General features: G+C 38.1%; 1 protein-coding gene across 3 annotated transcripts in view; it reads right to left on the bottom strand.

The window, feature by feature from the left end:
- Positions 1 to 325: 325 nt before the first annotated feature.
- The window catches only part of MID1 (midline 1), a 260,488-nt gene continuing 247,271 nt past the window's right edge, over positions 326 to 13,542 (bottom strand). For all 3 annotated transcript variants that reach the window (XM_064500438.1, XM_064500444.1, XM_026117000.2), the window contains exon 10: positions 326 to 13,039. In XM_064500438.1, the coding sequence (XP_064356508.1) occupies positions 12,691 to 13,039 (349 nt within the window). In that variant the 3' untranslated portion in view covers positions 326 to 12,690. The remainder of the gene's footprint in view (positions 13,040 to 13,542) is intronic.

Here is a 13,542-nt window from a genome sequence, read left to right as displayed (position 1 = left end):
TGTTATCCTGGGTCATAAAGGGCCAGGCAAATCCACACATGTGTTGGCCTGATGTTTCTGCTGTCTGTAGCTTTCACTGTTTTCCTCAAGGCTATTGCTTGGATAAATTTCTGGAAAGCTGCCTCCAGCTGCATATGTCCTGTGAGTTCCCTTAGATGGGAATTCCTTCGTAAGGCAGTGATTCATGAACAAATTACTAGTATGTTGACCATTACTTGAGATTAGATAAGGTTTAATTACAGCTCTTACTTATACTAAGCTCAATACTGATCAAATTAAAATCACTACTTAAAGTCACAAGTTTACTTTAGCAGAAATTAAGAGGTAGAGTTAACATTCTTTATTACAAAAATCAAGACACATTCTTACAATGCAAAAACTTGCTAATAAATTGTTATTTCTTTTCATATCCAATTTCCTTAGCCTGGCAGAAGAAAATAACCAACAGATGGTAAAAGTATCACCTTTTACAACCCAAATCATCTAGATTACACGTTCATTTATATATATCCCACATTACACTTGTAGCATCTTATTCCAATAGCTAAACATCAGTTCATTTACATTTACATAACTTCCATATTTTAACATCATTAGGAGCACAATAACCTTACACAGATTTTGTCAAAATCCTTTTGGATTACAGCGACTTTAGTTACATTTTATTAACATCCTTGATCTTGAGACTTCACCAATGTCTTCGCAAAACTTCCTCATCACCCAATATCAAGACATCCTCACCACCCTTTAGACACATTCCTCTCCAACAGTTTAACATCAGACCATCCATCATTGCTTTTTACCACTTATTTAGTGCCTGCTTCTGTGTGAAAAGCAAATCAGTCCTATCTTTGTCACATCAAGCCATGAAATTTCCAAACCTAAATGCCTCATAAAAACATACTACCTGCCTACTTAGTTCATTTATCAGAGACTTTGGTAAAGTCAGCTAGAGACAGAGAAAAGCTGCTCCATTGTACTACTGGAAGGGCCCAGGATTTATAAGGAGATAGGATTAATTCCACATTTGTATGGATTGGGAAATACTCATAGAGGTAAGTCCCTGCTTGTATGTGAATCAGAACTGTAGACGGACTGAGTTTTAGGCAGCAGAAATAAAGGTATATTTCATTTATACAGTGAAAAATAACAAAGGTAAGCAAACAAGTAACCACAACCAGTGAAAATAAATTAGATGTTAACATCTCTCTCCACTTCACTAATCCCTGATGTTACAAATCATAAAGATAAGAAGAAAGATCGTCATTTTACAATTTTTTTCATGCTACATTGTTTCCTTCTGCTAGTTGATTGTTGATTTCATGTGTACTGGTTGGGCTTTTTCTTTTTTAATGAGTAGAAAAGGAAAAGAAAATGTTCCCATTTCGTTCTTGCTTCCTTTGTGTTTCAGTTCCTTTATTTTCTATTGCTGCTCCTGACTCTGAGGAGATCCCTAAGCAGGATGGGCCCAAGCACACCTTTCCAGTGCACTTTCACAAGCTCTTCTGACACTCTGCAAATAGAAATCCTCTGGCTGGTCCTTCCAATGTGCATCAAACTATCCCATACATATCCATATTCCTTTTCCCACTACAACTTGCACCCCCATTAAGTCCCTGTTTGCAAAGCTTTTTCCCCAAATATTTGCTTAGTTTTAGTGATTTTTTGTCAATTCCCCATATTTATCCTGCCTTTCTCATAGTGTTAACCTTTTCCCATGAGAAAGTGCTTCCTGCAGAAACCCTCACCTTTTATTTAGTCTTTTTTTTTCTACTAGCATGAAGAGAATCAACAGTCCTCACTCTACCATTTCTTCAGCCTGAGTCATTTCCTTCCCTTTTATGAAGAACAAGCAATTAACAATACTTTGCATGTGAAGGGCATTTTTCAGCTATGCACTCTATTAATCTGAAGGCTGTATCATTCCACACCACAACACCATTAGATAAATACTAGTGCTGTTTAAAGACAGATGAAAAGAAACCTCTGAAAGTAACATATACAGTGTAGAGAGGTGAGTCAAGTATAAAACTCTGAAAAAAGGAATATTTACATCCATCCATAGAATATTTTTCTCTCCCCATTAAGATCTTCTGGAAGGTAGCCATCCTAAAAACAATCAGCCAAGAAAATCAAGAGAACTCTCAATCACCCTTCAGAGAACCAGCCCTATTTCCTTTGCATAAGATGCAGATGTATTGCATAGTAAAATAAGTACTTTTGACCTCAGCATCCACCTTGCATGTTAAAGAACCAACACTTCTCAGAGGTCTCCTGTACATTCCTTTTAACTTATAACTGTTGGCAACTTTTCCATTAGAAGAGAACCATGCTGGGGAACTCCTGATTTGATAAACAAAACCCATTTTACACAGTGTGAGTTTGATACTTGTGCTCAGTCTATCATGTCTATATATGCTTAGTGTTGTGAGAAATGAACGATGCAGCCATGTCAGTCGGAGTCCAGCTATTCTAGTCTTGATACAATCTTATGCTGAGCAGTGAATTCAAGAAATGCTAGAGGAGATTTGATTGTGACCTCTATTAAAACAAACTTTAAAGGATAATGCTAGATAGAAAATATTAATACATATCATTTTGCACCATTGGATAAACTACCTAGTTTAGAGTCAAATGATTCTATGATCAAACGATCTATGTATGCATAGAATGCATATGAACATATGTAACACATCCTTTTCCAGGATGGTTCTTCTGTGGTCAGATACATTTTCATTCACTAACTTTGCCTGGATGGCCATTTTACTGAAGCATTATCATAAATATCTTGCTTCAAAAAAAATATAGGCTCAGTGGTTCATAGGACTCAGTCTTTGGTTGGGGAAGACGTGACTTTGACCTACAACGTTTCATCCTGTCCATATTCCTAAGGGTAAATCTGGGCTTCACTGAGGCCAGTGAAAAATCACAAACTTACTTCCCACACCAAGGACTTTAACTCTGAAGTTGTGTTTAAATTTCTGTTGACTATGCAAACAAATGGATTTCCTGTATAATTACCACTCTAAAAAACATCAGTATCCTATTTACTAAACATATAGAGTGACAGTCACTTGATCTGCCTTTAGCTATCTAAAAAGCCTGCATCAAGCCCATGCTAGCTGTCTGTAAACCCCTACACAACCTACAGTGAAAGACCAGTTATGGACTGGAGTCCTGCCTGTTCCAGGTTAGGCTGCTAGAATATCTGGGATGAACAGACTCCTAGCTATGCCACTTCTTTCTCATTCACTATAGCAGATACTTAGAAAATATTCTTAGGCTTAGTCAACTGATTTCAGGGCATTTAAATTGAAGGGAAATGAGTCTCACCCACAAAGCTTCACCTCAGGAACACTGAAGTTCCTTTCTTCCACTCCTCCTGTTGCACCATCGGAAAACCTTCTTGGATTCTATGGACCTAAATGTCCACATATAGGCTAAGCCCATTTATTTTTACACTGATATTTTAGTTAAAATAGTTGTTCTCCTTTCCTGATGCTACCCCTAGTCATATATTTATACACACAAGTGTATCTCCCTTCAGCCAACATTTGCTAGGCTAAATAAACTAGACATACATCTATCTCCCTTCTGATTACCTCTTCTCTGATCCTTTTAGTGAATATCACCTTTCTTGAATAAATTCCACATGAGCTTCCACCATGCTCACTGCACCATCGTAGCAATCCTCTCTAATTTTACCTTTCCTGGTGCATTCTGTGCTCACAGCTTTCACATAGTCACCTCACAACTGACTGGCATAACTAGTGATTTTGACCAAAACACATACTGTTTCATGCATGACTCATCATCTTTCGTTACAGTCTAGCCTAAATTAACATATTATCATTAACAACAATAATTAACATTTATTTTATTTCCGTTGTCAACGTTCATTTCCACCTTTCAGTATCAGAGTTCCATTCATGATAACTATTCCACTGTGTTGCTCTTACTATTATAATATTTAATTAAAAATATGTCAGACATGAAACTGTCATAAAAAAAGTCAATTATTTTGCACCCACAGGTTTGATTGCCTCTTTTTGCATTGTGTTGGTTTAGACAATGAAGACCAGTGATACAAGCCTTCATGCCGTGGAATTTGACAATTTTTTCTTCCTATCTATCAAACTGTGTGGAGAGTGGGGAGAAAAAATGGAATAGTGATTTTTCCAATCTTCAGAATTAACTGTGAGGCCTGCTTGCTGGCACTACGCGAATGTCAGGTGTAAGGAGGGAGCTTTCCACGTCTTTATGAAAACACGGAACAATGCATCCTAACCTTCTTACATAGACCCTGCTGTGAGGATGAATGCCATTTAAAATTTTCTCCTTCAGTCTTTTGGACACATCTTTAGAAGACATGTCGTCTTCACACCCTTTCCTCCAGCAGATTTTCCTCTCATTTCCTGACTCCAGCAGAAGTTGCAGAAGCTACTGGAGAAATGTCTGAACCTTGCTAGTTGAGCTAGTTGAACCTCCACCTCTGGGAGTCAGGTTCTGTGTAATTACTAGAGCTGGAATTTGGCCAGAGGAGCCTGCTTAAGGCTTCATAACATAATTTTGTTGCCACACAAGATGTGGGCACAAGGGTCAGGTTGGGGCCTCTGCTCCAGCCACGGGAAAAGTCAGGGAAGGATCAGAGCTGGAGACCCTTTGAGAGCTGGCTTGCCTCTCCTGATACTTACTTTTGGGGAAACAGAAAGAGTTTGGCAAGTGGGAACTGTTTTGTGGAAAAAGCCTCCCTTTCCCCTCAAACCTACCCTTCAGCATGATTTATAGAGCTTTTGAATTCCCCACAAAGATGAAAGCTCTCAGGACTTTAGGGCTACAGCACTTCTGTGTGCATGAGAACAGCATAAGTGCAGGTGCTTTATATAAAATTCACAAAAATATTTTCCTGTCACCATGCCAAACAGCAGCTTTTGTAGCTGGAAAAAATGATGTCTATTCCCATGTCTATATAAAATTGGTCACATTTTTTTAATGTAACAGGCTTCTTCTCACACAGTTAAAAAATACATGAAACCATTCATAACTTGATAGTAATTCAGTCTTCAAACTGGTTAATGGTCTATTCGCGTTCCAGACTGGTGAGAAATCTGTAGTTGTTCCTACTAAATTTATTCATCCTGAGAGATTTCCTAGTAATACGAATAAGGAGCACTTGCTTCATAGGACCAGAAAGACAAGGCATTCACATTTCATCCTCTCCATGGAGAAATTCCAGAAATCAACATCAGGATTCAAAGGCAAAAGAGTGGTTTTGGTAGATTTGTTTGAATTACTGATTGTGACTAAATGGCTTTGTTTTCTATTGTTCTTTATGTGTATATCATTCAAAGATTTATCCTAATTTCTACAAATGGTCTTGTTTCTGCAAGAATATACAGAATAGTTGGGAGTAGTAATTCACCTGGCTACTTACAAGGTACTCCCTTTCTTAACAACACCTCCTGTTTGTCTAAATACATGCATAGCAAGAATACTATGTCCCAACTGTTAGCAGAGAAACAAAATCAAGTATTTATCTTACAGAAAAGTGCAGAGTCCCATTTTTCAATTGTTTCATTCCCTCTGCTACTTTGTACTGATCATTATTTATGCACATGACAAAGTTGGATTCAATTGTGTTCTCTCTCTTCATCCATGTGAATAATTTCAATAAGCAATGATAGAAATGCTGGTAAGGATCAGTATTATGCTGTTGTGAATTCAGTCGGCATCCGTATTTATTCCCTAGGTCCTATGCTGTTCCTCACCTTTAGCCTCTGCTGACATTGTCAGCAAAGTTTGTTTTCAAGGTACTTTGACAAAAAAAATGACAGTACTGGAAATCTTTGTGGAGAAAAACAAAACAAAACATTTTCAGCTCCAATTTTTACAAGGAAACCGGTGTACAAATTGGGAGAAAAGTCAAAGTTACTTGGTGAAATTAAAAGGAACTGTTACTGATTGTATTAAGAAACAAATCTACTTTTGCTCATTTCTAATTCTAAGCTGGGTCTGCTATTGGTTGTATTCACTAGTTATGATCACCTGAGGGGCTTTCCAGATCTGCTCACACCCACGAATTTGGACAAACCCACTTTATCCTCAGTTTGGCCACTGCTACTATCACACAAATATGAAGACAGAATCATATATCTAATTGCCCTCTGCCAATGGGAGATATTTTCACTCTTCTAACAGCATCTTCACACCTGCCACAATAAGGTCTATTATCCAGTTCCACGAGGAACTGGATGCTATGCTTCCCAAGAGTGACACAGTCTTCTAGGCTGGGAACAGCTGCTGGAGAGGACATGGAATATTATTTAAAAATGAGAAAACAACTTATATTATTGATGCTGAATATATATTGCTAGGAGAGGGTCTTGTTCCAGGGATATCCTATAATAATCTATTTATTGTTCCTCTACTTGTGATCCTTAATCGGGTCTCATAATACTGTTTTAATTAGACCGCAATACTATTAAGCCAAAAATAATGAAATATTTCAGTTAGTAGACAAGTGACAGGCTTATCTGCATTCCTTCTTTAACTTCTGCATCAAAAATGTTTTTAACTTGCAAGCTGCCATACTGCATTAATTCATTACTTTCCATTTCATTTTCTGTGAGCTTCCTGAAAAAGATAATTTTTAAGGAAATTCAAAATAAAGCCAACTTTTTTAAAAAAATGTAAAGGTAATCCCCCCTACACACATTTCTTGCTACTAAGTTTTGACATCTGAAAATGAAAGTGAAAGCAAAAGGAAGAGTGAAAAAAGGGAAGAATAACAGAAAAATATTTCCCAGTGAAATCATTTCTTCTCCATATAGAATAAAAATCAGGGAAAACAAAAAAAATGCTAATGAAAACATTTACAACTTCTTGAATGACAGTCGACTGTCATTGTAAAATGTTTCAGTGGTCTAACCAGCAATAACTTTTTTCTGTTCAATGACTAACGTTAAGCAAAATACAACGCTTCCATCTGATGCCTTTCAAGGGCTAGGCTATAAGCTATTTTATGAACTCATGGATTTTCAGGAATACTTTTAACGACGATGTGTCCCAGTGTATTACCAAGAAATGGGGTGATATTTCTTGAGAGGAGACATCTCCATACATTCAAATAATTACATATATTAGGATAAATAGTTGAAGGAAGTAGACTTCTAAGTGTCTTTAGTTATTCATTTTTAAATGGAAGACCAAGAACAATAGTCTATGTTGCAGTATTATATCATAACTTCTGCATGTGCTGTTCTCATGATTTTTATAAAAGTAATGCAGCACCTGCTAAGAGAATTGTTCTCATCCTGCTCTGAGGAAACTGTATAGCATTGCTCAAACAATCCACCCAAGAAGAATGTTATTTAATCATACATTTTAAAACACACCTGTGCTGGCCTTTGGAAATAGTCCTGATTTACACAGAGGTAGGTGAGGGGACACAAGCCCATGAACCCCCAGGTTCCAGGGGGTCAATAACCCAGTAAAGCAGGAGCCCCTGTGCTAACAGCTCAGCATTCCTATTAAATCATGTCTTTGGAGAAAGCACATTAGCTGCTAGCAAAACTGTACAGTTTCTCATGAACTATCTCCTTTGAAGTCAACACATGTAAAAATTGGGGCAAATAAAAGGAGAATCAAGGCCTGGGGCTCACATCCCTGCCCTCCTGCTTTTATTTGGGTTAGGATTTCAAACATATAATTGCAAGTATTTTTTGTCATTTGGGAATGTAGACTGGGGCTGAGCAGTAACAAAAGGAAGCATGGGTGCAGACTTGCTTCGCAGAGCTGCAGGATAGCGCTCAGGCAAGTAGCAGTGGCAGGTTTCCAGCCGTCCTGTCATTCTGAATGATCTATCTCAGCACTGCTCCAGTACTCCCTCTTTTGCTACCTGTGTGCTTCTCTCGAGCAGTAATAATGCCTCTGTCAATCACATTGTAGAAGGAGACCAAAAAAAAAAAAAGTTAGAAGACTCCATGCCTTCCTAATACAATATCAGGCTTCTAAACCAGAGCTACCTCAGAGTTGAAGACATTCTAAAAACAGAGCCAACAGCAGAGGCAATGCAAGAGCCTACCTCAGAAGAGAACACTTGCACCTGTACTATTCTACTGCTGCGTGAATCACAAACCAATCTACACCAGCACAAAGAGATTTAGGTATACACATGGCTTAAATCTCAAGGTCCAAACCAAGAGTCTCACCCACACTGAAGCACTGTTAACATCGCTGCTCTTTAAGATCTTAATTTTTGTATGAAAATCAAGTGCTAAATTGAGACTAAAATGTAGAGAGAGTTTCTTCCACTTCAGAAAGCACAATACAAATATATAGCTCTGTATAATCTGGAACACACTGTCTGCATGCAGGCTACTTGGGAGGGACCAAGGCTTTCCTCCATGTGGAAAAGACAAAGATTAAGGCTGAAGTTCAGAACTTCAGATTATAATTTCTAAATGGATGACAGACCCAGCAAGCTGGAAAATACTGTGCTTTACTTTCTGATATCTGAATACAGACTTTCACTGTGGGAAAGATCAGGATATGAAAATACATTAGACTTGGTGTTACAAGACAATTGTTAGTATATCACTGCATGAGCAACCCGTGCATGTTTGTTGCTTCAATTTGTGAGATACTGATGTAAAAATCACAAAAAGGAAAATTCCATGGAAGAGATTGAACACATCAGGCAGCCACTACACACCGATCCGCTGATTGACTGAAACTATAAAAGGTCTGGTTGCCCCTATGTACCTACTTAAAAAAAACCAAAACAAAACAAAACCCAAAGGTCATATGACTCACAATTTGGCAGCCTCAACAAGCTTAATAAGGTTGATGTTGCTGAAATCCTAGCTACAGCTGAAAAGATAGATTGGTCAACCTGGAGATGTTTATATTTGGTCCCACAAAAGGTGACTGGACAAAAGTCAGTATGTGGAAATACAACTATCCAATGACACAGGCATAAGAAATGCAGAAATACAGTCCATGGGAAACCCCCATGCCCCTGAAACAGCATGTAAGATCAAGGCCAAGGCTGCAGATCTGGCCAGAGCCTGTACCTGCTTTCAAAATAACATATAGCTATGACAGAAGAACATGAGGAGGAAAGACTTAGACCCTGAACAATATGAATTGTAAAGCTACAGTAAATAAATAATGATTCTAATCAGTCTACTAACTAAATCATGGAATATGGCCCATTGCTGAAAGATTTTCCCCCCCATTTTACATGCATCAACATGTGGAAGACAAATGCATGGAAAATCATATCTGACCTCAGAAAGAAAAAGGTTCCCCACCTCTCCACTACATTAAGTTGGACCAGAGCTTTGACTACTCTGAGTCAACATCACTGTCTTCTGAGGGGATTGTTCTACAGTTTGCTCTAACCCCACTGAATCACAACTTTGGTGTGAAGTACATCCTTGAAATGATCATTATACTGACACAGGCTCCATCTGTTACATTCGTTGCTTGCATCTCAGCAGATTATTGCTCAGAAATCTGCCTTTGTTAAACACAGCCACACCACCTCATTCCTAGTCATAAAACTTTCAAAAACAGGAAAAACCCCTGTACAAGCCTGCACTCTGTATTAAAGTATCATGTTTTATTTTTACGCAAGAATCACCATTCTCCTAGACTTCAATCAATCCTTATGGACCAAGCAACATGCCACAGACCACAGAAGCTACATTTTCAAATGGATGCTTTTATTGTTTAATCACAAATTGAATCAAGTATTGTAAAATAAACAGATTTTGTTCTTCTAAAAAATATCCAGACGAATACCATTTATAGCAAACTTGCTTCCTCATAGTCATACACAATATGAAATGGTTCAAGGAACAAGCGAAAAAGGAACATCTGACTTATTACCGTCAGTCTGTGTGTATGTATGTATATATGTATATATACACATTACACTATATCTGCACATATACCGGTGTGTGTATACCCCCAGATATATATACATATATACACACAAACATATGCGCACATAAAGTACTGATAATGATTTAAGAGTCCATTAGAGAAATGTGGTTTAGCTCCAAATGAAGTATTCTGTGTTGAAATATAAATGATACAGCAAGGCCTGTAGACAACAGGCCATCCTCTTCCCATTGGCCAAAACCAAGATCTGTCTTTAGATTCACGGTCTATGTTTGAAATGAAAATGTATGAAGTCACGGGGTACCTTTCAAAATTCACGGTATTAGTTCCATTCAGCTTGATCTCGGTCAGCATTGCATGGTCAAACACTGAACAGTGTTTTCATTTTGCTCACTACTGAAATCAGCTTCTAGATTTAATATTTCTGGCAAAACAGGAAGTTCAGAGCTTTGCTACACAAACTGTGGTAATAATATACTCCTTTCTGTTAGGCAGAAACTTGGCAGCAATCCTATATTAAAAATCCCTTCTTCCTGCACCTTTTTATCACAGCTTTGTATCAATAATCTCCTGTCAACCTGTTGTTATAATTTTCATGCTATTTGAATTGCCTTCCAAACATCCTAGGCCAGACCACCTGAACAATGTGCATCAGGTTGTATTGGTTATATTGTCCTCAGTTATAAAATGTAATGTTTGCAGATCTGTTTACTTTTTCATTTTTGAGGGTGTCTATTTCTTTACTATCAGAGATACTACAATAAACACTGCAGTATACTGTATGTATATATTTCCCCTTATTCATGTCACCTCTGGAAAGATCAGTGGCTTGTAGCTGTGAACCATTGAAAGCTGTCCCAGCAGAAAGCAATGGTTCTAGTCAACATAGTGTCAGACTTTTCTCCATTTAATTCAGGAGTTAGCAGAGCATGTAAAGGGAAAACAATGGAACATGGACTGGCATTTATTTTCTATTAAAAAAAGAAAAAACCTATAAGCATGTACATATTCATCATCTTGCTCATAAGCTTCCTCTACATCATCATAAGGCAAACTGTAGTACATCTTTGTACCTGGAGAATCTGAATTTAGAAAATTTGAAGCTGAGCTTGGGACCACTTTATTTTGGTCCCATGAGTGAACAAAGTGCATTAAGGCATCCTTTACAAAGGATACCTAAAGCAAGATTTTAAATCACTAAGCAAACCTTTTCTCAATGCTGGTATTCAACTTACCCTCATTCTACACAGGCAGATTTTCACCCCGTGCATACTAACTACAAAACACTGTAAGAAACCATTCTTTTAAAGCTGTCATATAGCCTTCTACATTTCATATTTCTCAAGAAATCTCCCCAAAAGATCATTTATACATAAATATTGGAGTAGTTACAAAGGGCTCCTATTCTGTATAAAGAAAAGAGGAAAAAAATGCAACAAATTCATCTTTGGAATAAAGTGGGTACAACCATACCAACTATTGGCGTTCCACCCACCAACGCCAGGATGAGTGTAGAGCTTACCTGTGCAGATTCCTACTGCTGCTGAAATTTTGTTATGTACTCCTCGTTCACAAAGAGAACTGTGCTCCCCCAAACAATCCAGGACAATGATAAATATGAGTGAACTCCAGCTACAGTGTTCCTCCATACAGCACTTGTAAACCAAATTTCCTTGCTTTGTTATAGATACTGCATAGTGTACAACAATAAAACATTTGCCTTTAATTTAAAAAGCATGGTAAGTGACTCATGTCTCACTTCCTAGTTACTGGCTAGGCTTGCTGCATTGAACCTTGTAAAATCAGCAATAAGCATTCATATGTCTACCATCAGAACTGTGACATCTTCTATTACAATCAGACCTTAAATGATACAGTGTTTTATCAAATTAGGCTACAGTCAGACCTTGGATTGGCTGCTCTCCTCCAGTGTTGCTGATTTTCAGAGGTGATACGAGTCTTTCACATCCTCAGTGATTCTACAATGTTTTCCAAAGAAAAGAGTGAAGCACTGGTAGATGGGAATGTTGCCATCAATAAAATAAATCACCAGATGACTTATCCACTCACATTTCTAGAAGACATTTCACATGTTTTTTTAATGAACAGAGAACATGCTGCCCTGTGAACAGAAGTAAATTAAACTTTCTCCTTTTGCTCTGTTGGCTAGCTCCACTTCCTTACTTGTTCATTTTTGTTCTTTTTGGTCTGCACATTCCCATGCGCAAAGTAGAAATTAGGAGATGTTGCACACAGTAAGACTGGTAATGAGAGCAATAATATTAACGTGAATAACATCTGCAGTATATGGACTTGTCCACTGCACAGTTTTTATCCTTCCAATTTTCTGCTTTTATCCATTGTAAAATAAAGTGATGTAATGAGCTGATGAAACTTTAATGGATAGGGCCATCAACATGCAAAAACAAATCAGCTGTTTTTCAGGTATCCAAATCAGGTTTTCCCCCTCTCTTTTTCTCATCCTCTCTCTCTCTTTTTTTTTTTTATATAAATAATTTATAAACCTTCCTATGAGGGACTAAAAACAAAACAAAACCAACAAAACCAACGGCAAAAGAAGTTCTAAGATATTATTTAAGCCACTTCTTGTCCTTCCATACAAAGTACACAGTAAAGAGAGATTCTCCCATTTTCAGTTCTGGCCAGAAGCAATAGCAACATCTGGGATGCCCTACCGTCCGCCAGCTCCAGGCCAGCTCCTGCAGCAGCTGCCTGGCAGCCCACTGCAGATGCGTCGTTCTACCTTCTGGCTTTTAGCAGTCATGCAAGCTGCTCGGAGGAGTCTAAGTGGTCAGGGATAGGCAAGCCAGTTATAATTGTCAAACACTTATTCCACACGGTGAACGTGGGGCACACAGGCTGTCCAAATGTAATGTCAAAAGTGTAAAGGTGTAGGGAGTTCAAAGCATCATAAAAGGCAAGGGAACCGTTGTCATAGTCCAGCAAAATCCCGACCCGCCGGAGATGAGGTGCAGGCTCTATGGGAATTTCTTTGCTGTTGTGTCGCACCACCCACGTATTATTGCAGCGGCAAAGCACCCAAGAGGCAGAGTTCTTCCCAATCCACTCATGTTTTGGTGCCGACTTGTAAGAAATACCAATGGCATACCTGAAAAACAAACACAACTCAAGAAAACAAATGCTTCTTGCCATGCTTGTCTGTCAATAAAGTTCAACGTTAGCCCAGGGGACTCTCCTGTGAGTCCTGCCTGCGCCTCTTATTTATGCTGCTTAAGTTCTAATTAAGGGAATTTTAATCATAATACCTGCACCTGTTTGCTTAGTGTTTTTCACCATCTCTCTTTTGGGTCTGAGAGGTCAGGGAAACTTTATTGTCTCCTGCATTGTTTGTAGTTTGGCTGCTATGGCATTTTTTTGGAACATTCGTCTCTGGTATTCAAAAGGAAAATTGTTGAGTACTGAGCAACTCAGAGTTTAAATCACTGGGTCTCACATTTCCATTTCCAAACAGATGAATATAGAGGAATTCATTGATTTTAAAATACATTGCTATCTGTCAACTAATCTGATCTCTCATTGCTCCTTTAATATATGGACCAGAAGAAGGAATGCAAGAGTAGACATCAAAGCACACATTAAAAAAAACCATTT

This window comes from Dromaius novaehollandiae, chromosome 1 (assembly GCF_036370855.1).
Source record: "Dromaius novaehollandiae isolate bDroNov1 chromosome 1, bDroNov1.hap1, whole genome shotgun sequence".
NCBI lineage: Eukaryota > Metazoa > Chordata > Aves > Casuariiformes > Dromaiidae > Dromaius > Dromaius novaehollandiae.
The sequence above is the reverse complement of the archived record's forward strand: the minus strand, read 5'-3'. Positions and strand labels throughout refer to the sequence as shown.